The sequence below is a fragment of the Lynx canadensis genome, chromosome C1 (assembly GCF_007474595.2).
Source record: "Lynx canadensis isolate LIC74 chromosome C1, mLynCan4.pri.v2, whole genome shotgun sequence".
Classification (NCBI taxonomy): Eukaryota; Metazoa; Chordata; class Mammalia; order Carnivora; family Felidae; genus Lynx; species Lynx canadensis.
Genome location: NC_044310.1, coordinates 13,245,291 through 13,269,727, shown reverse-complemented (window position 1 = coordinate 13,269,727; position 24,437 = coordinate 13,245,291). Strand labels below are relative to the sequence as shown.

At 57.0% G+C, this 24,437-nt stretch overlaps 1 protein-coding gene across 1 annotated transcript in view; it reads right to left on the bottom strand.

The window, feature by feature from the left end:
• Positions 1-24,437, bottom strand: part of PAX7 (paired box 7) — a 95,956-nt gene that overhangs the window by 31,526 nt on the left and 39,993 nt on the right. The window contains 5 exon segments of the mRNA XM_030326489.1: positions 5,253-5,383; positions 5,386-5,412; positions 5,415-5,444; positions 6,809-6,974; positions 13,047-13,246. Of these exon segments, the coding sequence (XP_030182349.1) occupies positions 5,253-5,383; positions 5,386-5,412; positions 5,415-5,444; positions 6,809-6,974; positions 13,047-13,246 (554 nt within the window).

Sequence of the window (24,437 nt, the reverse complement as noted above, 5' to 3'; positions counted from 1 at the left end):
AAGAGAACATCAAGGAGCCCAAAAGGACAAAAAGGCTTGTTTTACTGTGACTGCGGCCGTGTGATGAACCGCACACCCAGAGAATATTTTTCATTAGTTCAGTTGGGGGAAATCGTAAATATGTAAATCCCTTTTACAGGTTCCTTCCTGTGAAGCTCCAGCGAGGAGCAAAGGACACAATGAATGTGGGACATTATGAAGGAGCAAAATGAGCCACGGTGGCAAAAAAGAAACACCCCTTCCTGTGAAGCAGTGGCAGGAGCCCTCCGCTGGGGGTCTGGGGCTCTGGGGGCCGGCCCTGCTGCTAAGCTAACTACGGTTTGGGGCAATTTTCTCCCCTGTCTGGGCTTTCCAGAAGTTTCCACTTCCAGCTCTGCTAGAATCTGCACTGAAAAAGTTTGGGGGAGAAGGAAGCTCAGGACCAGGGCGCCCCACCCCCACCCCAGGGACACGCCCACAAGGGCCCTAAAGAAGCTGCCAGCACCAGACGCCCTGCCCGGAGCCTTTGGCCAGACGGGATGTTCCTGATTCTTCGCTCAGGACTTCAGACTGCTCAGCGGCCATGAGTGACTTTCTGAGCCTGCCTCCCCTCACACCGGGAGGCCCCCGGGACAGCGCTGGCTTCTGCCATCACACCAGGGCATCTAAGGACGGGGGTTTTCCTCTTGTGTCTGACTGTGGGCTCCTCAGGATGGGTGAAGTCCTTCCTCGGCCAGACCAGGAGCCTCTCAAGGCAGTGGCTGCGTCTCCCCCATCAGACCGGGGAATTCTTAAGGGCAGGCATCCTAAGGGACCTACATATAGATGTCCCCTTTATCTCCCTGCCCACTACCTCTGCCTCCCAGCGTGCCCTGTGTGCGATTCCTAGCCACGGCGGGCATCAGATTACTCACTGTAATTCATAACCACGAAAGGTTCCTCTTGTCCTAAGCTGTCCTGAGTTGTTTTCTAAGAGCTGTGTCCAAGGACCTCAGCCTGGGCTAAAGGGGCGAGGGCGGGCTGGGCGGGAGGGTCTGCAACAAGTCCCCAACAAGCCATCAGGGACGAGATCGCACGGGCAGTACACTGACCCTTGAAGAGCACAGGTTTGAACGGCGTGGGTCCAGTTATACATGGAGGTTTTCAATAAATATAGCACAGCACTGCAAATTTTTCTCTTCCGTAGGCTTTTCTTCATAACGTTTCCTTTCCTCTAGCTTGCTTTATTGTAAGGACGCAGCGTCAAAGAAACAGAACGTATAGAATAAGCAGTTAATGGATTGCGTATGTTCTCAGTAAGGCTTTGGATCAACAGGAAGTAGGCTGTTAGTAACATTTTAGGGGGAGTCAAAACTTGTATGTGAGTTTTCAATCGGGGTGGGGGGGCTCGGCACCCCTAATCCTCACATGGTCGAAGGGTCAAACTGTATTTGTTTTCCTGGTACCTCTTCACGGGGACCCCGTGCACAAAGCTGGGGGTATCTTACCGAGTGCTGAGCCCCTGATCTTGTAAAGCTGAGCTTTGCACATGGCTGACGGGCTGGGCTCATTATTGTCTAAACCTCTCAGGAGGCCTCTGCCCGTGTGACTCAACTCTGCCCACTGGCCCCTAACCTGAGGTCCTGGCCTCAGTTTTCTCATCCATGACATGGGCTGAATGAGCTTTCCCCTCTGCAGAGCTAAAGGGGACAGGATTTTTTTTTTTTACTGCCAGCCAATCTCCAAAAAAAACGAGAGAGAGAGAGAGTGGGCATCTCTGAGGCAGAGGGCAGTGTTAGTTATGTTCTCAGACTCTAGAGATCAGGGCTGAAGCCTGGCTTTGCTACCCAGTATTTACCACGTAAGAAACTCTCAGGACAGAGTCTGAGTCACAGGGGCTGGCAAGTTAAGCTGTCCTTGTCAACAGCGTATCAGATACACCGCATGGCCTGCCGTTCTATTATGTATTGTCTGCCTGTCCTGTTACACTGTCACCTCCGCAAGGGCAGGGGTCTTCCTCCTTGACGCTCACTGATTCATCCGCAGTGCCTGGAACGGTGCCTGGCACGTAGTAGGCCCTCTGTAAGTATCTGTTAGCCTGAGAGCCAGGGTTCAGCACGGAGCTGCATAGATGGATTTCCCAGGGGATTTCGCCCAGGCAGTCCCTCCGTGGAGTCTCTGAGCCTTGACAAGCCCCCCTTCCCGGGATGGCTCGGAGACAAGGACCCGGGTCAGGCCCCGGGAGGGGGCACTTCTCCAGCCAGCAGCAAACTGACCAGTGCAATGAGCAGGTGCTCCGCAGAGCCCCAACTTCACCCCCACCCCCACAACATAATAATCGCCTTGGGCTTTTGTGAGAACAAAGGCCAAGGCTACTGGGGGGTGGGCGTGGTAAGGACCTGCAGTCTCGGGTGAGGGGTGATGTCCCCAGCCCAGACAGACCCCATCCCATCCCTCTCACCCAGGGGAGCTCCGGAGAACCTCCCTGCCGGTGGGGAGGTAGGGCCTGGGAAGCGGGTCTGTCCTGGTGGGAGTGTACCCCCCCCACCCCTCCCAAGACCACGGAGGTGTGTGGCTGGCCTGCCCAGAGGGCGGAGGGAGCGTACGGGGAGTCACAAATACCAGCAGCTCTGGTACAGACCCAGACCCCCCCCTCGCTGTCCCCTTCCGCAGGACGTGTTCGAAGCTTAACCCCGGCAGTTCACACGGACAGAAGCGCACCCGGACTGCCCTCCCGCCCACCCTGCGCACGGCCCCCCCTCCCCTGCCAGCAGCTGTTCACCTCCTGGTCCCCCCTGCCCCTGTCAGACCCTCCATCTGTCTTCACACCTTTGGTGGGAACCTCTGGGCAAGTCTCCGGAGTCAGCCCAATCCATCACGTCCTGACAGCCTCTCCGCCTGAGGAGTGGAGGAAAGCCTCCCGAGGGTCTCTGGGAGGAGAGGGGAGCGTCCAGCTCGGGCAGGGAGAAGGGTGGGCTACTGGCTGCTTACAGTAATGGCTGGGTTTTTTTTCTCGTCTTCGCTCCCTCCCCGAGGCTGGTCTCTGGGCCCAAACAGTGCATGAAACATCCTTGCTCTGTATCCCTCTCATCGCTGAATCGTGCTCCAGAAGCCAAGCGCCCCCTATTTGCTCGTCTCTCCTCTGCCCTGTGACAAAACTGCTACTTTGGGGAGAAACTTCAGCCCCGTGGGCCGCAAGGAGCAGTGGTCAGCCCCGGACTCTGGGCCCTGGCCCGGCCAACGCCTCCCGGGCCCTGTTGAGATGAATCGAGAAGACTGGCCTGCATAATCTCAACATCCCTCTTCAGATTTCCAAGTGGGGCTCCTCCAGCCTGTTTCATACCGTGAGGCCAGGCCTGGACCACATCCTCAGACGTGGACACCTCGGGTCTCTGCAGCCACGGCCGCCCAGCCAGCTCTGGGATCCTGTCTGCCTCTTGACTCTGGAAGGTCAGCTCAGCCGCTTTGTCCTCCGCACTAATGGCATGGAAGTCATGGCCTTGAGCGCCAAAGAGGCCAACGAGGTTCCACCGGGAAAGCATTCTGGTCTGCAGGCTGCATCACCCGGCCCCTAATGTGGGCCCCGAGAGGACCTCGGGCATCACTGTTAGGAGCTCTGGGTTCAGCGGCTCGCTCAACTCTGCCCCGGCCTGGGGAAGACTTGGCGCACGTCAGCTCATCCCATCCTCAACAACCCTACCAGACAGAGGCTTAGCACCATCCCCATTTCACGGATGGGGAAAATTGAGGCACAGAGGGGAAGGGACCTTACCCATAAAATGAGGAGACTAAAATGCAGTTAGCTCTCCACCACACTCACTAACGGAGGCACACAGCGACGGACCCAAAACCATGCAGAAAATTAAAACCTAGGGAAGGTTTTAGACCAAGGGTTGGCAATTTTTTTTTCCCTATAAGGGCCACGTAGCAATATTTTTCACTTTGTGGGCCACGTGATCTGTTTGAAACTTCTCAGCTCTGGCGTTACAGCCCAAGGCAGCCAGAAATCTGTAAAGGAGCGGGCGTGGCTATGTTCCAATAAAGCTTTATTGACAACAGCAGGAAGCTAGATGGATGTGGCCTGGGGGCTGTAGTGGACCGTCCCTTTGGCCCCCTTTTTTCTTCAAGTAACAGGGTTCTCATACTGATTATATCGTCCTGGCAATTGTGGGGGGCGGGGGGTTGACACGAGGACGAATGTTTATTCGGCCCCTATGTTGTGCCAGGCTCTGCGCTAAGGTTTCGGCCAGTTAGCAAGCTGAGCACAAACAACACCCTTCTTAGGAGGTTAGCAACACCCGGTTTAATCACTTTTTAGGTCAACGCGGGCTAAAGTGAGGCTCAGAGATGCTAACTTCCCCGACGCCCTGAGCCGCGGAGCTGGGGTTTAACCCTCTTCCAGCCTTCACCCTTCCTACCGAACCAGAGCCGTTCAGGAAAGCTTGCACCACACTCAGAAGGTGGGAGGCAGGGCAAAACCAGCCTTGGATTTCCGCCTTTCCTCCGTGGATGTTTGAGAACCCGCTGTGGCTACAGAAGGGAACCCATCAGCTCCTCAAAGCCACCAGGACGGCCAGCATCCCCACGTCCTGCTCCCCAAACCACCAGCCACCACCAACAGCCTCAGCGATGCCTTCTGCACTGGATCGCAGGGTGGCCCCGACGACTTCCAACAGCCCCGTCAACGAGTGACGCAGCCAGCAACCAATCACACACGAGGGAACGAGCTCCAAGGCCCAATGGGCGCAGGGCCCCCAGTCTAGAACCCCAGCCGCGTTTCTCTCTACCAACAGGAGGCGGTCCTGCCTCTCATTCAGTGGTCACGCCTGGGGAAAGGCAAGAGATGGGTGGAGCACAGGATGGAATCCGGGAAGGACTCCTGGTTCGAGAACCAAGCCCCAAAACCACAGTCAGCATCCCACAGGAAACGGTACAAGGCTTCTGCCAACACGCTGCCTGAAAATGCCTGACTTTCGTGAACCGAACAGCCATGAGGTGGGCGGGGGGCCGGACTCACAAGCTCTGGGGGGGGCTGCCGGGCCACGAGCATGTCTCGAAGGCAACAGCTTTTGTTTCTGGTGGCCAGGAGCGGGGAAACCCATTCTCCATACCTGCCCGCAGAGTCACCGGGCCTGCGGCTCGGAGATAAAGCCCAGGCAAAGGATCCCAGGGTCCTGACCAGCAAGGGTGGGGGGGCGTCCCTGCTTCCCACTTTAACTCTCTCTCTCTCTCTCTCTCTCGAGGTGCCCCGGAGCCCGCGGCTTCCCAGGGACCAGACTGGTGAGGCCACCTACCTGGGGAGACAGGCCGTTGCTGACGGGGTTCATGTGGTTGGACGACGCCGGGTTCATGAAGCTGTCCGAGTAGCTGGAGAAGCTGTGGCGGGCTCCGTAGGCAGAACCGGTGTCGGCGGCCGCGGCGGCCAGCCCCCCTGGTGCATGGTGGACGGGGGAGGGGCTGGGGCCGGTGCACGGTGCTGCCCCCGTCTGCGGAGAGACCAGGAGAGGGCCTGAGCCGGTGGCCCCGGCCCAGATGGCGGGCGTCCCAGGGCAGGGAAAGAACCGTCCGCGTGGAAGGCCAGCCACGAGCCTCTTCCTCCTCGTCGCCATCCAGCGGACGGAGGGACCTCCCCTCGCTACTCAGGGTGGGACGCTGGCTTCTGGACAGGACGCCTGGGACTAGCCAAAGCTCGACTGACAGCTAACCAACGTTCCAGACAACCTCCAGGCATCTGCACCGGCCACACTGCACAGCGTTTGGCACGCAGTCGGTGCTCAAAGTCTTCTGGACTGAAAGTCAGACCTCTCTGGGGACTCTCTTAATCTACCCAGGCCTGTCCCGACAGCATTTTGGGGGCACCGACCACCGGCCAGGTGCTTCTGCAAATACTGTCTAAGGGTGTGAAGCGGGCACAGGATTCCCATTTTACAGATGAGGAAACCGAGGCTCGGAGGGGCCGGGCACTCGTGCAAGGCAAAAAGGCCACTGAGTGATGGGGCCAGGGTCCGAGCTGCCATTTCTCTTCCTGGCTGCTGGGCTGTTGTTCTGCTCTGTCAGGGCCCCTCCACGCGGCCTTCCGGGGGATGAGAACATCATCGTCAATTTCTCATCAAAAATTATAGGGAGGGGAGAAAAAGAATCATAGGGAGGATCCCCTGCCTCTCTCCTCAGTTTCTAGAACTCCAGCCTGCCAGCCCTTTAAGAGGGAGCCCCAGGGGCGTCATGAGTCAGATGTCAGGTAGTGGGGCTCCCAACGTGCGCCCCGGGGCGGGCGGGGGCAGAGAGAGAGGAGGGGGAGAACAGGATGGAGGGAGGGGTCCAGGGAGGATAGTAGCCTTGTCTGTCACTTCTGCGTTTTAATAAGACCGCAGCGGATGCATGTGACTTCACAGTTGGAGAAGCTCCGTTCTAAACGTGTGCGGGAAGGCTACCTGTTAACCGTCACCTGGATGGTCTGTGGCCTGTTGGCAAAACCAAGAAGTTCAAAGGCAGGAACTCACTGTTCCCGTGGTGATCGTCTGTGCACGTGCAAACAGACAAAGGGCCATTAAAAAGAAAATGGCCCTTGGGGGCGGCTGGGTGGCTCGGTCGGCTGAGCATCCGACTTCGGCTCAGGTCACGATCTCACGGTCCGTGAGTTCGAGCCTCGCGTGGCTCTGTGCTGACAGCTCGGGGAGCCCGCTTCAGATCCTGCGTCCCCCCCCCCCCGTCCCTCCCCTGCTTGTGCTTGTTCTCGACGATAAATAAACGTTAAAGAAATAAATAGCCCTTATCGTTCCTTCTAAGTTAAGGAAGGGAGGAATGGGGGGCAGGGCGCGGCTGAGGTGCCAGGACAATCTCGTGCGCTCACCTTGGGAGATGGTGGTGGTGGGGTAGGTGGAGTCCGGCAGCTGGTAGGGGGGCAGCGTGGGCATGCCGGTGGGCGGGAAGCCCCCTGGCAGAAGGTGGTTGAACGCTGCCAGCTGGTTGGCTCCTGCCTGCTTCCGCCAACGGGCGCGGCGATTACTGAACCAGACCTGGGCGGGTGGAGAGCAGAGAGCGGGGATCCCTCAGCCTGGCTCCTGGCGGAGAGCTGAGGCACGGCTACCACTGGTCCCCGAGCCGTCACCCTGTGTCCAGCCCGCGTCCAATCCCCGCCTTCCCGCGGCCGGGGACGGAGTGCAGCGCACTTGCGTGGGTGTGAGCCCATCGTGGCCTCACCACCACCCAGCGAAGGGATTATTATGGGATTATTATTGTTCTCCCCATTTTACGGATGAGCAAACTGAGGGGCAGAGGTAGTGAGTGACCTGTCCACGTAACGGGGCGGGTCGGGGACACAGCCACGTCTGGGCGACTCCGTGCAACGTTCTCTCCACCGCAGCTGCTCGGGGGGCGACCATCCTTGTCTTAACACACGCTCCCTCCCACCCTCTGCGCCAGGCCCCCCGACCCCCACCCCGTGCTGGTGCTTCACGTCGGCCCAGTAGACCCAGGAGACGTGTACTCCTATTCCCATTTCACAGAAGGGGAAACTGAGGCTCACAGAGGTCAAAGAACTTGCCCGAGGCCACACAGCTATAGCTGAAACGAATCTGAGGTTCAAACTTCAATCAGTCTGACTTTCTAGAAGTCACTTGTCTGGATTTTGCAACGAGCTCTGGTCCAGAAAAGGAGGAAAAGGCTTATGGGAAAGCATATGGGCTTTGCATATGCCGTTCCCTCTAAGCCAGACACTCTTCCCGCAGCCAACTCCTGCATCTACACGGAATACTTGTTGAATGAATGAATGAAGGAATGAACAGATGAACGAGAGAACAAGGAAATACAGAGCTTGCTCTGGTGTATCTTTGCCAGGGCCGATGCGACAAAGCTTAGATGGGAGCCCCTCCTGGTGGGGTCCCCTCCAACCTTCAGCAGCACAGGATCACTTAAGACCCTCCCCCCACCCGTCCAGCCTCGGCTGAGTGGAGGGGTGCTTCTGTGCCCCTGGTTTCTTTTGTCTTCCAGATCCTTCTGGAGGAGAGAAGCCGCGTTTAGCTTTCTGAGCTGGAGGAACAGCGCAGCCGGCTCTGACTCGTTTAGGGTGCACAGAGCAAGGAGACGAGGCAGTCCGGTCAGGAGAGACAGCTGGCTCTGCAATGAAATTGCGGCCCCCGCTTCTCCCCACTCCCCAGGGCACGGAGGGCTTCCCCAGGGGCGTCCTGACCTAGGGGCTTCTGAACTGGCGCGGAATGGGCAGTGTTTCCTCGCTCCCCGCTTCTGGGAGAGGGTGTGGAGCACATTTTTGTTCCCATTCAACATTTCCTCCTTCTACAAGGGAGGGACATCCCAGATGGCAGTGACACAGACATTCAGTAACCCTGAGCCCCTCCACTCCTCCTCCGGGCCTTCTGGGCGTGTGGAAGACAAGGTCCGGGCTTGGTGCTAACTTATCCTCGCTGCCTCACTGACACCCGTGCTGAGCTTCCTCTTGAACACACAGAAAAGCGCATCCGCAGCTGATGTTTTCCAGCAAGTCCCCCATCAATGTTGTTTAGTCTTCCCTGATGTGTGTTTCCAGCTGCCTGCCTTATGTGACAGTGAGAGACACTTTTATTTTCAAATATATTGATTTGGGGGCGCCGGGGTGGCTCAGTCAGTTAAGCGTCCGACTTCCGCTCAGGTCATGATCTCGCGGTTCGTGGGTTCGAGCCCCGCGTCGGGGTCTGTGCTGATGGCTCAGAGCCTGGAGCCTGCTTTGGATTCTGTCTCTCTCTGTCTCTCTTCCGCTCACACTGTCTGTCCCTCTCTCTCAAAAATAAATAATCATTTGAAAAAATAACATACATTGATTTTATTTTAAAAGCAAATAGTGGGGTGCCTGGGTGGCTCAGTCAGTTAAGCGTCCGCCTTCCGCTCAGGTCATGATCTCGCGGTTCGTGGAAATAAAATAAATAAATAAAAACAAATAGCAATTTGGATGATACACATATGTAGCAAAAACCTTGAAGTCAGATGGAGAATGATGCAGGCGTGGGACACGCCATTCCCGATTGGCACATCGCAGCTGCCTGTGGGTCATCCTTCCCTCGGATAAAGAATACCAAAGAGAGTTGGAAAAGTTCTTCCCCTTCTGTCCTTCCCTATCCTTTCCTTCTCTTCCTTGCTTCCTTACTTCCCTCCTTCTCATCACGAACCTTTACTGGGACTGTGCTCTATGCCAAGTGAGATGTGAAGGATAGAGAGATGGACGGGACCGTCCTAGCCCTCAAGCTGCCCTGTGCCCCGGGCACACAACAGACAAGGCAGAGAACCACTGCCTCCCGGGACGTCAAGTGACGGACTTAACACAGGCCAAGCGCTTAGAACAACATCTACAACTATCATTCTGGTGGGGACTCTCTGATGGCCGAGCTCTTAGCTGGCATCCAGTGTAAGCTGCCCATTCACAGAGGGGAGCCTAGAGGCTCCAGAAGGGACAGGGGTAAGCCCCATCACCCCCTCCGCCCCCCCTCCCCACACAGACACACCCCTGCACCAAAACCCCTGATCAGGGCTGAGTTCTTTGAAAGCAGACGCTGAGTTTTATTATCCACTTTGATCCTTCCCACAACACCCAGCACTGGGAACACGATGCCATAGGAAGCAGCTGTTTACGGGGCTGAACATTCCATCTGGTCCTTCTCTCCACGAAGCACAGAAGAAAAGAACATGACAGGCAGACTTGGGTTCAAGTCCCGACACTGCTGATTAACTGTCTAGGAAATTTCTTCCCTCAGGTTTTCTCAGCTGGAAATGGAGAGACTGATCATACCTGCCTCCTAACGTCACGGGGAGGATGACAGTGACCATGTACGTGGAACACTGAGCATCGTGCCCCGCAAATGAGAAGTGTCCGATAAGCGTTATCTACTGTGAGGGAAAGGTCCAGTCCTAGTTGTTAATTAGTGGAGTCCCTCCAGTGCTTCTCAAATGGGATTCCTCTCAGGGAGGCTTCTGCTTCTGGGGGAAACACACAGGCTCAGAGATCTTGGTACTTGGGACACAGCGGATCTGTCCACCTCCGAGGAAGACGGATACAAGGTCGGGCTTGGCCCTCGCTATTCAGGAGTGAAGGCTCCTCCAGAGAAAGGTTACTGGTCCCCAGGCACACGTCCTCCTGCCTGATGCCCCCTTTCCCACCCTTCCTGGTGGCTTTCCGCCAGCTGAGACACGGTGTCTCCCCTGGACACTAGGGAAGCCAAGTATCACCCTGCAGGCTTCAGAAGCAGGGCTGGAGCAGAGCCAGAGGGAGGCAACGCATTTGAGTTACTGGAACCCCGCCTGACACGTTTACCTGTGTCCTTGTTCATGCAAGCGTCAGCTCCGTGACAGCGGTTTCTGTCTGCTGACTCCCCGGGGCCCGCAACAGCGTCGGCACAGAGTAGGTGCTCAATAAATGAGTGCCAGCTGAACGAACTGGGGGTTTCCAGGGTGGCCAGGATTGGAAAGAGCAGGTGGAGTTTTACTAAGAATGTACCCTACTTCTGGAGCTCCTGTGTGCCAGGCACCTCCTAACGCGGAATGTGTGGTTTTTTACAGGTAAGCATTTCTCCTTAGAACAAGGTAGACTCTCCCTGTCACCTCCACTTTGCAGATAAGGAAACTGAGGCTGCAGGTGTAAGTGCTGGGGCTGGGATTCACACCTCAGTGTCTGGCTCTGAGCCCACTCGGGACCCCTTCACCATCCCCGGGCCACTGACACGAGACGTCTCAGGACTGCGGAATCCCAGAATCACAGACTTTTAGAATCCGACCCGAGACCTCAGATCCATAGAGTCTCAGCGGTGCTCGGGAGGCTTGGAGGTCTCTGCCCTACCGTCCACAGCAGGAACCCTAGCAGAAACTAGGGTTTCTGGTTGATGGCACGCTGTATTTTGCCTTACACACTTGCAGGAATGGGGATCTCACCTCACAAGGCAGCTCTGGTTGTCAATAAACAAAATTCCTAGGGGCGCCTGGGTGGCTCAGTCGGTCAAGGGTCCGACTTCGGCTCAAGTCACGACCTCACGGTTCGTGAGTTCAAGCCCCGTGTGCTGACAGCTCGGAGCCTGGAGCCTGCTTCGGAATCTGTGTCTCCCTCTGTGTCTGCTCCTCCCGTTTGCACCCTGTCTCTCTGCTCTCTCTCAAAAATTAACAAGACATCAAAAGAAAATGAAAAAAAAAATAAGTGAGGATCCTAGAACTTTAAGGAGCCGCAGTGACCATTTCGTTCCATTCCTTTATTTATAGATGAGACACTGAGTGAGTCTCAAGAAAGGAAACAGATCTATTGAAGGTGATACAGAGACCAAGAGAAACCTAGGCCTGCGGTTCCCAGTCCCTGCGGACCTTTATGTAGGCCTGGGGACGTTCCCGACTGGCCCTGGTCCCACCCTCCGGGGCCTCTTAGAGCAGCCCGTCCTCCAAATCGCTTCTCCGGGCCAAATATTCTATCATCCTGGTCTTGATGTCTTTGGTCAGCTTTGGTCATTTGTTAAAAACCCAACATATAATCGATCCCTCCTCTGCTGGGATCACGCTAAGTTCTCAGGCCAAGGTTGGGCACACTCACTGCCCTGGAGAAGCCCACAGGATGTTACGGGAGTCAGCATGTGCAGGAGGCTGCCTGGGCCCCCACCCTGTGGGTCTGCCCGGCCTCTTGCTGCTCCCCCTGTTCCCAGCCCCCCTCCCTCCTTGGACCTTGAGTGACACCTGTTTCTGGGTCCCCTGGGCCAATAAAAGCACTGCCCTGACAGCCAGGAAATTTTACAAGGAGCGGTCAGGCTTCAAGGTGATGGGAAGCAGCCGCGGCCGCCAGACGTGGGAATGAGAAAGCACCCAGGAATGTGCCCAGGAGAACAGCTGCAGGACGATCAGAGCGGGGGGAGGGAGGCCCGGAGCCCAGGCCAGGCTCAGATATCACCTGGAGAGGAGGGGAGAGAATGAGACAAGCTGGCTGCCGCCGCCTGCCCCTTCCCCTCGGGGTCTCCCTCAAAGGCAGCCAAGGACCCCCCGCTCCAGCAGTGGGGGTGGGGAGGGCGGAGGGAGGTACACCGGTTCCCGGAGCGCTTAAGTGCCAGTTGCTCCTAGATCTTGCCCCACGGCTTTGAGGTCCCCGCCTCTGAGGCAGCTTCTTCCTTCCGCATGGAAAGACCTTGGCTTTGGTACCTGCCAGGCCCGAGTTCCGGCCCAGCTCAGCCCCAGCCGAGCTCTGTCGCTTCTCTAGGCCTGCTGCTTCTGCACCTGCGGCCTGCCTGGAGGTGACCTGCCTGACAAGGTGGCCTGACGTTCCGCCGGGTCATGTGTGAGGAGGGCTGGGGCAAGGTGGGCGCCTAGCAAAGCCGGGTTCCCCGCTGGAAGTGCCCAGTGAGCAGTCTGGGGTGGCCCCTCCCGCAGACCCGCCTCCCCCGTTTATGAGGAAGACAGGCCGGGAACGCATTCCCCCAGGAGCTAGCCATCATGACCCTCTCTCACTTCCTCCCCGACCTGGGGAGAGGAGGCCATTCCCTCCCCCGCTGGGGCCAGGTGGCAGGTGAGGGCCTGCGAGCCCAGGCAGGTGCTGCTTTCGCCGCCCTCCCTTCCCCCAGCCCCGCCGATGAGGACCCACCCCCTTGAGGGTGTGGATGGGGGCGTCCGAGGTCTGCCCATCCTTCCTCTGATGCTTCCAACCCACCAGGAACAAGCCTGCCCGGTGTGCTCACATGCTTCCTGCGACGGGAAACTCATTACCTGTCCTAAGAAGCCGGGCCCTTCAGAAAATTTCCTCCTAATCACTTCCTCCCCTCATCGGAGATTTGGAGACTTTTGTGCTTCCTGAGCCCTGTCCTCCGGCTCATCTCGGAAGGGATGACTGCTCTCCAGCAGGACCTCACTGCAGCTCCTGGCTGCCCAGGGCTGCCCACCGCTGGCCCAGCCGGTCAACCGACGCTTGCTGCCCGCTTAGTCTGCATCAAGTGCCAGGGGCATTCCTCGTCTACAAGATCCCCGGACCACCTGCTGCAGAACCCCCTGGGGGCCCCCTAAACCCTGGGACCCCGGCCACACCTCCAACCCTCTCCGTTCCCGCCTCTTCGATATGCCCGCCGACACCCGAGGCGCCGCCTCACCTGGACACGCGCCTCCGTCAGCTTGGTCCTCTGCGCCAGCTCCTCGCGGGTGTAGATGTCCGGGTAGTGAGTCCTCTCGAAGGCCTTCTCCAGCTCTTCCAGCTGCTCGGCCGTGAATGTGGTCCGACTTCGACGCTGCTTGCGCTTCAGAGGGAGGTCGGGTTCCGACTCCACGTCCGAGCCCTCGTCCAGCCGGTTCCCTGTAGGCAGGCAAGAGGGAGGGAGAGGGTGAGGGCCTAGTGAGACGGAGTAGCGCCACGTGCCCGCCTTCCGACCCCTGCCACGCGGACAGCCAGACCCCTCCTGAGTACAAGGGCAAGTATGTTCCCCGCAGCTCTGCTCATCACGGTGAAGAGGGGGAAGCAACCTCCGTGCCCAACCCGAGGGGATTGGTTAAATACTTCCTGGCACAACTAAATTTTTTTTTTTAATCCCCTATCGTTGGGTATTTAGGTTAGTTCCACTGACAGAGAAGGATGTCTATGACCAAAGACTCAGGGTAGTTTCGTGACGAAATACCTTTGCTGAAATTCCTAGAACGATACTCTCCAAAATGGGAGAAGTTGGCTGCGCGTTAGTGATACCTCCATACACCTGACTCTAAGAAAAAGGCGAGGCACCAACCGGCGCGCAAAGACGGATCCGCTTTCGGAAAAGGCGCGCGTGACACATTCCGGAACACCGTGCTCAAAAGATTAACAAACGTTAACCTTCAGGGTGACAGAGCTTTTGTTTGTTTTTTTTCTTTACACTTGTTTATAGTTAGTATTTTTAAAATGATGACCGTTTAGGGGCGCCCGGGTGGCTCCGTCGGTGGAGCGTCCGACTTCGGCTCAGGTCATGATATCACAGCTCGTGAGTTCGAGCTCCGGCGTCGGGCTGGGCTGATGGCTCGGAGCCTGGAGCCTGCTTCGGATTCTGTGGCTCCCTCTCTCTGCCCCTAACCCATTCGCATGCTGTCTCTGTCTCTCTCGAAAATAAATAAAATATAAATAAATAAATAAATAAATAAATAAACAAACAAACAAAATAAAATAAAATAATGACCATTTAAGCAGCAATGCTATTGTTTTCAAGGAAAATACTGCAAAAACGAAAGGAGGAGGGCCAGGAGAAAGGGAGGCAGGGAGACAGAGCAAATGCACGTGCTTAGGGCTGGCAGTCAGGCAGCTTAGATTCCATACCTGGTTCTGCCCCTAAACGCCCAGAACCGTGACCCTAAGAAGGCTACCTTCCCTCCTTGGGCCTCAGTTTCCCCCATTTATAACATGAAGCGTTTGGACTAGGGACTTCTGTACCCAGGCCCTTCCTGGGTTGCTTCAGGATCTCTGAGTAACCCTCCAGGCTGGAAGAGACCTTACTGATGACCTTGGTCGTGACCATGGCCCCTACCTGAGAGTCCCCACTGATTTCCACCCAGGAGCCTGGGGATGGAGAAAAGCCTTTGCTTCCTGTGCAGAGAGAGCCCAGGAGTCTGCGGCCAGCTTACTTCTCATCCCTGGACGGGGCTATCAGGCCAGCAATCTGCCTACCCCAGGTCCAGGCTAGAGAGGTTGCAGGAAGGGCTTGGTCAAGCTCCTTGGCCTCAGAGCTGAAGACGCCCCGGGGACTGAACTGGCTTCCCGACTCCATCAGTCCTGTGCCTCTTACCCATCTTGGTCCAGCAGAGGGAATGCCAGCAAGGAGTGGCCTGGCCGGGGCTCTGGAGCTGCACCCTCCGTGGACCCTGGGGGACTATGGGGAGCACAGAGGAGGGCCAGGAGAAGAGGAGACCAAGGAAGGGAGAGGGAAAGAGGAAGTAGGCGGTCAGTGGTGACCTTCCTCCCACTCCTGCTTTCTCTCTCTTTCTTCTTTTGCCTTCAGTTCTCCTCCCCCTCGCCTAGCATCCCATTTTGGGAATTTCTGGAAGCACTTCATGTTTCGTCATCCACTCGGTCACTGGAGTGATAGTGCTGCGCGGGCTGGGGACACTGTGCTCACGGCGTTCAGCCGGAGTCAAGCAGGAAGAGCCTCAGAGATCATGTGAGCCCACTGCAGACGGGGGAAACGGAGTCACCAAGAAGCAGCGTGACCTGCCCAGAGTCTCTCAGGAAAGGGGCACACCGGCCTCCTGCTCTCCTGTTGCCCGCCCCCACGCCGTCCTTGCTCAACTGCTTTAAATGTCTGTTATCCGAATAGGGGTAGGCCTCGCCCACAAGGGACACCCTCCTTCTTCCCCCAAACACCGCATATGGCCTCTGAGATGTTAGGTGAGGGGACAGGCATCCCAGGCCGCGGGAAGAGCACGTACAAAAGCCTGGCACGGCAAAGTGCACGATGGGCAACGTTGTCATGGGGCTCCATCCACAGCTGGGACGTCATCCGGTCTTGAGCAACGCTCCCCTGCCCCAGGTCCCCTCCCCTCCATCCTGCTCTCTTGGCCACTGGGCAGTCGTCTGTGATTTTGATTGGTCACTGCCAGGTTGCCTTTGGTCGTGACGCCACAGGACAAGGGAACCAGTGGCAGGGAAGCCCTCCCGTCATTACTCATCCCTAAAGGCAGAGACCTGGGGTCAGATCTAACCCCCTCCTCTCTCCTTTCCCGGCTGCCCAGCTTCCCGTCACTGAGAGGAGGCTGTGGGGGCACAGTAGGCATCCTGGGGCACCTTCCTCGGCACAGCTGGGGCTCAGAGCCAAATACACCCAGTCCCAGGGATTCAATCCCGAAATGCACTGCATAACCCGGAGGGGCACGGGGAAGGGGGCCACGTGGGCAGAGTGGACGTGAAGCACGTTCATTAGACACAGGCTGGATTTGGGGTGGGGGGGGGGGCAGCCTCCTGGCCAGCAGCAGCTCCCGCCCTCTCCCCCCACACAGCTGTGAGATGGAAAGGTCCCGAAGGGGGCGGGACAGAGCCGGTACAGGTGTGGGGATAGCCCCAAGACAGAGGGATATGGCGACGGGCCTTCTCTCTGGGTTCCTGGTTTCTGCTCAGGGACGTGGGGAGTCCAATCCCGAGCAGGGAAGAAACAGCCCCACCTCCCAATCTTTGGGGGAAAAACAGCCTGTGTCTTAGGAAGCTCCCAATCTGATGGAGGAGGTACCATCCCTATTCTGGGAATTTCCCAGTCTACTGAAGGAAACCCTGCTTCCGTAGGAACTGGGGCCAGGACAGGCACAGAACACAAGACAGCGACAGGACTTGAAAGAGCCTCAGAGCCCCCTGAGAACAGAATGAATGAGGGACAGGAAGGGTGACAGGAGCCATCTGGTTTGTCAAAGCTTAAGGGTGGGCAGGACTGAGGTCTGCTCAGGACAGAGGCCAGCCTAGGCGAGGTGGATGGACGTGGGTAGAGAGTCACCGGGGAGCATCTTCCACGGCTGCTTCTTCAGCCTCTGCCTCTCCTTCCAAGCTTGCCAGCTCCCACGGCGGATGACTCCGGAAGCCTCAGCAAGGCCAGTGAGGCGCCCCCCCCCAAGCCCCCCACTGTCAGCCCTGCCCACGTGCTCAGGCCCACCCTGTCACTCCACGAGGTTCCCTGGCCAGCTCTTGGCACCCTTAAATGGCCAAGCCAGGGCCGTCTCAGACATCCATGCCTTTGACTTTGACCGTGAGCTTCCTCTACCTGGAACACCACACCCCCTTCCACTGGGCTCGCTCCTGCTTACCCAGCACAACGCAATTCATGGGTAGCCTTCCCCCGCTCCCTGAGCATGTCCAGGCTGGTCTGCACACGCACTCTCGGGCTCTTCAAAGTTCATCGGGGGACACCAACCTGCCTGTCTATGGGTCTCTCGGTCCAACTGGACTGGGAGATCCCTGCGTGGAGCAGAGCCTATGCCTGGGACACAGCAGGTGCTCAATAAGGGCGTCTTAGACGAACAGGGCCTGGGAGTACAATTACAAAGTTCCTTTGGCCCCCGACACACGGCAGCGGTCACCACCCTACGTGTGTGTGCCACACACTATGGTTTCCAAGCTCTGTCACTGTCCCCACTCCAGACTCTCCCAATAACCGTGGAGGGCCCAGCAGGCAGTATCAGCCCCATTTTCAGATGGTCAGTGGAGCCCAGGGGCAGGGAGGCTGCGAGAAAACCCAGGACTCGGGACTCACAGCCTAGCGAGAGCCAGCTTTGCAACAGAGAACTCCCAGGCGATGGAGAATTCCATTTCTGAGCGCGAAAGCCAACGCGGCTTGCTCTCTACCCTCACCCCCCAAGCATCCCTGCTGTCCCTTCTGCCAGAGGAAAAGACGGAAATGAGATGGTCACGATTGCTACACCTACCGACTTTCTCAGGAGGCAGGAGGGGAGCTGACCGTCTGCAGGTCCCTGTCATCTAGATTCGAGGAAGCCAGCAGTGGCCCTTGAGGTCGGGGGTCCTTCTCTCAGCTCCCCCCCGACCCCCTCCCCCGACCCAGAGACGCCTCCCACCCCTGCTCCTTTGCCCCCCCCCCCACCCGCTGCCTCCAAACTCAGCCTTTATTACAGTTTTAACATAGCCCGGCTCGAGCTGCGGCAGAGAAAACGAATCACATAATAGTTGATATGCGTTTTAATCAAGTAATTCGGGCAGAGCCGAGAGCTGGCGAGTGTGGGCCCGGCGTCCCTGATACCAAACAGGCCTGGGCGCAGGTCTCGGAAAATGGAAAAGTCATTTACAGCTCAGCTGGGGGCCCGGCGAGCAGGGCCATGGTGGGAGCCCTCCCGGCCCTCCGCAGAACTGCTCAGCTGTAAACCGGCGTGCTGTGCGGGTGCGTGAGGCTGGGAACGTCTGCGGGAGCCCGGCCACACAGAAGGGCCGGGCAACCCGGCTGGGCCGAGGGGCAGGGCTCGCTCGGACCCCGCGTGAAAGCTCCCCGGAAGTGAGCCCCTCCTGTCCACCACGAGTGCCCCAACTTGCCTCAGGTGCCCATCCAGCACTGCCACCCAGGTGTCCGGATCGAAGGCCTGGCCTCTTCCTCCACACCCTCTTCCTCTGTTGGCAACGCCTCCCATGCAACCAGCCCAGCACCAGGGCCAGGGCATCAGAATCCCTGTTGGCTCCGAACCCACCCTGCCCCGCCCCTGTATGCCCTCTTCCTCATTCCCTGACTCCAGCAACCATCTCCCACTCCAACAACCACAGGCCTTTGCATAGGCTGTGCCCTCTGCTTGCAGCACCCTCCCCATGCCCCCCCCCCCCGCAGTGAGCAGGTGTCCAGGCCAATGTAGAGCGGGCTATTTAAGAGCAAGGTTCCTGATGCAGTTTGCCCGGATTCTGTGGATTCCACACATGTAAAATACGGATGATGTCAGGGACGCCCTCCCCCCTTCCTTGCTTTGTATTTTTCCCACACCTATCACAATTAGATAGGCTACTCTTCTATTTTATGGCCCTCCCCACATTGTCCTGGCCGTAATCAGAGCTCCATGAGGCTGGGTGGTTTCATCTTTCTTGTTCACTGATAAATACCCAGTGCTTGGCACAAAGTGGCCACCCAAGTATCTGTTGCATGAACGAACGAACGAGTAAATAAATGAGCCACGAAGGCACAGGAAACCGTGTCAGGGACAGCAGTGCTCAGCCAATGCTAGCTGTCACTGCTCCTCGGCCTTTCTGATCAGCTTGGAAAGCCTTCCAGAGCTCATCGCTCTCCGCCATCTGCTCTGACACAGCCATCTCTGTGCGCTCATTGCTGGGGCTCAGCAAAACCGTCCACGCTTCAGCCCTGCTTTCGGGAGACCCCCTCGGGGGGGGGGGGCTGGGAGGCACTGGAGAGGTGGGGGGGTTTCCGTTCTGACTCCACGTCCTCTGCTATTTTCTCACCAACGAGTCAACGGGCCCAACTTCACTCTCACCACTCCCCTGTATTAGTGAGAGTTTACGTTCACACCTAAACCTGACAAACGTTTCTTTCTTTCTCCAGGAGGCAGCGTCCCTATCCGACCCCATCAGGCTGCTTTTTTTTTTTTTTTAACTTGAAACTGCAGGTATGTAATTTGCATTACAAAATGTGGGGCCCTGTGGGGTGTTCTCTGATCACCACTTCTCTGCTAACGGCCTGGTACTGTTCTCAGGCACTAGAGGGCACTCTTTATACATCCCTGCTAAGAGGGTGCCTATCAAGAGAAAAGGAAATAGTACTGTTTGAAACGGTACTGTGTAGTTAAGCTGCCAGAATTCAGAGCCACATTTTCTCATGATGCAACCACAACTCTTTCTGCATGGAACCGTGAAACCAAGCACAAGTCACATGTGAGAGAGAAGGGAGGGTTTCTGGAGGGCTGCAACTCTCTGGGTGCAGAGAATTCAAAAGTAAGGTGTCCCTGTTAAGGCAGGAGGTTGAAACTAACGACGTCACAAGGGTCCTTCCAACTCGGTCTCTTTAACCTGTTGCCGCATATGCAGCAAATGGGGAGTTCGGAAGGGGACAGCAGCTGTGGAGTAGGGGAGGGGAGAAGGCAGGACGTTTTAAGGCACTTAGGAGGGTCTCAGCTCACCATCCCCTTTAACTCTCTTCCTGGGATTGAAGACAATCTTGAAAATAATCACAGTTTTCCTGTATCTCTTGTCGGGCTATTTCTGTCATTTACTCACCAGCCTCCTGTAAGGCCAGGAAAAGCAATGCTTGGTGCTGAGCAGAGAACAGAGCTCACTAGATCGGAACCTTAAGGAAGCCTAACAACTGGGTCCCATCTTTTTTTTTAATGTTTATTCATTTTTGAGAGAGAGAGACACAGAGAGAGAGCATGAGTGGGAGAGGGATAGAGAGAGGGAGACACAGAATCGGAGCAGGCTCCAGGCTCCGAGCTGTCAGCACGAGCCCGACGCGGGGCTCGAACTCAGAAACCGCGAAATCAGACTGGGCCAAAGTCGGACGCTCAACACCGACTGAGCCACCCAGGTGCCCCAACTGGGTCCCACCTTACAGAGTGTGGCCAGGCAGCCACGGGCAGACACAGGCGGGCCAGCCGGGACAGGAAGCTGGGAGGGTCGGAGTGGCCTGAGCTTGCGTTCGGGATCTGCCTCCAACAAGCTACAGGTGCTGGGCCGCGTTGTTGAACATTCGGAGCCTCACTTTCGTCATTGCTAAAATGCGACAGTGGTGGGATGCAGGGGCACCCGTCTGAGCAGCTATACCTCCAGGCCCGGTCTCTCCTCTCATTCGGAGAGCCTGGGGCCCGGGGGGGGGGGTGGGAGTGGGCCTGGCCCTCCAGACTCACACCTTGACCTGTGGTGTGCCCTGAGCATGTCACGTGTCCCCTGGAATCTCCATCTCCCCGTACAGCCCGGGAATAAGAACTCCTGTGCGCCTCTGCTCCTCAGGGTGCTGGTGCGGCTGCCCGCGTGGGAGCCTCAAAACATACCCACGGGGGTGCTTTTGTCCCACGATCAACTCAGGAAGGCCACGCCCCCTCCTCTGGGCCAGTTCTTCCTCGTCTGTAAAGCGAGGAAAGTAGGAACAGAGGCGTCGGGCATGAAGGTTACATGACTTGCCCCAAGACAAGGGTTTAAACAGTGCCAGGTATACAGTAAGCGCTCATGAACGCGAGCTGTTATTGTCGCTATCGCGGCTGGTCATCACGGGTGTCTGCAAACGACGAGAACTTCATCTACCTCCGTACCCTCCAGAGGCAAGCACGTTTGCGTGGCACAAAACACAAAGGCAAGGAAGGAATGCGTGTATGAACCAACGACTGCGTGAACGGCGGTCCCTCCCTTGTTCCCTTCCTTGTTCTCCTATGGCGAGCGCTCCGCACAAACCACAGCACGCCCACAGACCGCCCGCACCCTCTTTCCCCAGGGGAGGCCATCCCAGATGCCGGTGGTGCCCGCAGAGGAGAGGGGTGCAGCGGGCTCGGATACAAGGGCTGGCAGGCACGAAGGGCCAGCGAAGGAGACAGGCCCTCAGGAAGCTGGGCCCGGGAGGCCCGGCTCGAGGGCTCAAGGTCAGCGAAGAGGAAACAGCAGCTGGGGCCGCGGCGAGGAAAAGGCAGGCAGGCCACCCGTCGGCGCCCCACAAAGCCGCTGTGAAAGGGCCATATGCCTGAGAAGTCAAGCCTGCCCCACCAGCCTTCTCTCCCCACCCACCCCCTCACCCCTCCTCACTGCTGGAACTCTGGGAGGCACAGAGGGGTTGCAGACAGTTGCAAAGTCATCAAAGGAGGCGAGATGGTTAAATGGCTCAGGACCCCCGGCCCCTGCCCCCCTTCATCCATCGAACCACCCCCCCACCCGCCTCCAGATTCAGCCGTGAGGAAGGGCTTCAACCTGGGGCTCGCTGGACCCTAAGACGGGGCTCTGCGGTCACACAAAGTCTTCCTGCCACGGGACTGGGGACGAAGGATGCAGGAGAATTACCTACACGTGCTGGATGTGTTTCGGCACACTATGTGCCTTTAGCGCCGTGAATCACAGAGTAAGGGCTGTTATCAGCTCCGTTTATAGGTGAGGAAAATGAGGCTCAAACAGGGTAGACCAGCCCATCGGCACAGCGACAGTTGAAACCCCAGGCAGCTGGCCCCGGAGGCCCATCGGAGCCTGGCATCCGAGGGTCCTTGCCCTGATCCGGGCACGCCTTGCCCTGTGGGCTCCTTCCAGACCTTCGTACCTCGCTGCCCGCCCAGGATGATCCTCTAAACCACTTCCTAGTCCCCCATCCTGCAAAGCCACACCCAAAATGCCCCTAGACCACGAAGCTCTCCGTGACCGCTACACCCAGTCAGCTCTCCCTGAATGCCCATGCTATCTGCTGCCCACGCCACCCCTCCCAGCACCTGGCATCGACTCCTGCCAGAGACCAACCATTAACTTGTAATGCACATGTTCTGTTACCAAATACACCGTATCAAAGGGCTTGTAAGAGGGTTATCTGAACTTCTTGAGTGTGACAGCTGGGCCTCCCCCCATCAAACTGGGGACACCCTCAGAGAGACTGTGCCTTCGCTAGGAGTATCTTGAGGGTAGAAACTCTGTTTCTCTGTTATAACTGGTGTTACCCTGCCCTGTGGTTCCTATCATTCTAGAATGTTCTTTTTTTTTTAAGGGTATTATCTATTTGAGAGGGGGGAGGGGCAGGGAGACAGAGGGAGACAGAGAATCCCAAGCTGATAGCAGAGACCCTGACGTGGGGCTCAATCCCATGAACCTGTGAGATCATGACCTGAGCTGAAATCAAGAGTCGGATGCTTAACCGACTGAGCCACCCAGGCGCCCCATCATTCTAGAGTGTTCTTTTTTAATTTTCTAGAATGTTCTTTTTTTTTTTTTTTTCAACATTTATTTTGGGACAGAGAGAGACAGAGCATGAACGGGGGAGGGGCAGAGAGAGAGGGAGACACAGAATCGGAAATAGGCTCCAGGCTCCGAGCCGTCAGCCCAGAGCCCGACGCGGGGCTCGAACTCACGGACCGCAAGATCGTGACCTGGCTGAAGTCCGGACGCTTAACCGACTGCGCCACCCAGGCGCCCCTCTAGAATGTTCTTAATGACAGTCTTTGGTAGGAACTGCAGCCACCCGTTTAACAAAGAAACCATGCGCCTTGTCATTCCAGGCACAGTCGGAAGCTGTGATTCAAGCTTCCCCAGAGTCACAGATTCTTTCTCAGGACCCTGTGCTGAGTCATTTCTATCCACCCAGCTCCCGACTCTTCCCACCTCCACCTTTCTTTAAATAGGCCTCCCAGAAAATTCTATAAAACCCAATGTTCTGTTGCACGTCAAGGAGCACAGAGGAGCGTGGGCCCAACAGGTATTTATCAGTCCCCTCCTGGGTGCCCCACAGACCCACACTGATAAAAGCGACAGCAGTGAATGTTCACCACAACGGAAACCAGCAGACACGTCGGAATCCTGCTTTTAGAGAGAGAACCACTCTCTTAAAGGTGGGCAGTGGCGTGGGCTGAGCCTAGAACACAAATATGAAGGAAGAAACGGGGTCACTGGAAATGCAAGCCAGGACTGCGGGGTCACTGGGGCGAGTCACTCTAAGGGAGGCCAGCCTCACTCCTTAGAAAGGAAAAGCTTCACCTGGGAGGCTCACCTAATAGAACAGACTTCCCCTCTGTGGCCCGACAGGAAAAGCCATCAGCCTGAGTTACTTCTCCACCAGAAATGCCAGGTTCGGATGCAAAATGTTCACGCAGAAGTGCCCTCCACCCCGGCCACAGGCACCCAGTGCCCCGGCCAGATGAGGCAACGATCACCTGCCCAGAGGACGGCTCCCCAGGGAGGCCATGGGCTGGCTGGAGAGGACTGGGGGCTCTGGATTGCAGCCCTGAAGTTTGTTCCTGGCTTTGCCTTCAACTTCCTGTGTGGCCTCTGGCAAGTCTAAACCCCTCTCCGAGCACCATTTGCCCATCCCTAAAAACCAGACGTCCTCCTGGATCTTTAAGAACAGCCTTGAGAAGGGGACGTGGGGTCTATCTGATTTATTCACCACTTTCTACTCCCAGAGCTTAATACAGTTGCTGGTGCACAGTAGGGCTTTCAGTAAATGCCTGTCGCTGGATAAAGAATGATCAATCGATGGCAGTAGGGGCGAGGTCCAGGGGACTGGGATTCTAAGTTGGGGTGCCGTGTGGGTACAGGACATCCTGAGATCCTCTGATTCTTTGTGGGGGCAGGGAAGGACAGATTTCATGACCCTTATATTCTGTTTTCTCAATAGTCCTCAGGCCCTTCTTCTTCTCTTAGGGGAAGGGGTTAGGGAAGGTTTACCCCTCCCCTCCCCTCCCCTCCCCTCCCCAGGCCAGTCCTGGGCCCCTGTGTCTCAGGCTGGGCTGGTCGCTGGGCAGCCAGAGGCCTTTCATGGCGCATTCTCGCATTCTCGGCTGCCCCTCCCCACCCTCTCTCCCCAGCAACCCCACCCTGTCATGCTCCCATCAATCTGCGGCAGCCCAGCCTCTCCAGCTGGCCTGGCTGGGCTGTTCCCAGGCGGAGCAGGTCCACAGTGGAAGGTGGTGGAAAAATGTGGACAAATTTCTGATTTGCAACACTCTGGGAAAGAGTTTATTGCCATTGTTTGAGGACGAATGTATAAATAAAGCAAGGCGAAGATTGCAGGGGGAGGCTGATGAAAGGCAGAAAACGAGAAATTTTATGGCCATAAGGAGCGTACTCTAATGGTGATTTTTGAGGCACTGGACCATGGTAGTTACTTAGCCAAATGATCGCTGTGTGAGGCTGGGCAAGGCGGCTTATTTCTTAATTACTGTTACGTATTATGTCAGGCAGATACCCCAACCCTGGAAAACTTGGTCCCAGAGAGGACACCAGCTCCGAGTCAGGTCCCAGTGCTGGACTGATGGCAGGCTGATGGGAGGCACCCACCGAGAGCAGGGGGCCCCCTGGGCCTGCTGCCCTCTCTCCCTGCCCAGGTTCCGCCTCCAGATGTTAATCGGTCCACTTCAACCTAGGTGTTGGGCAC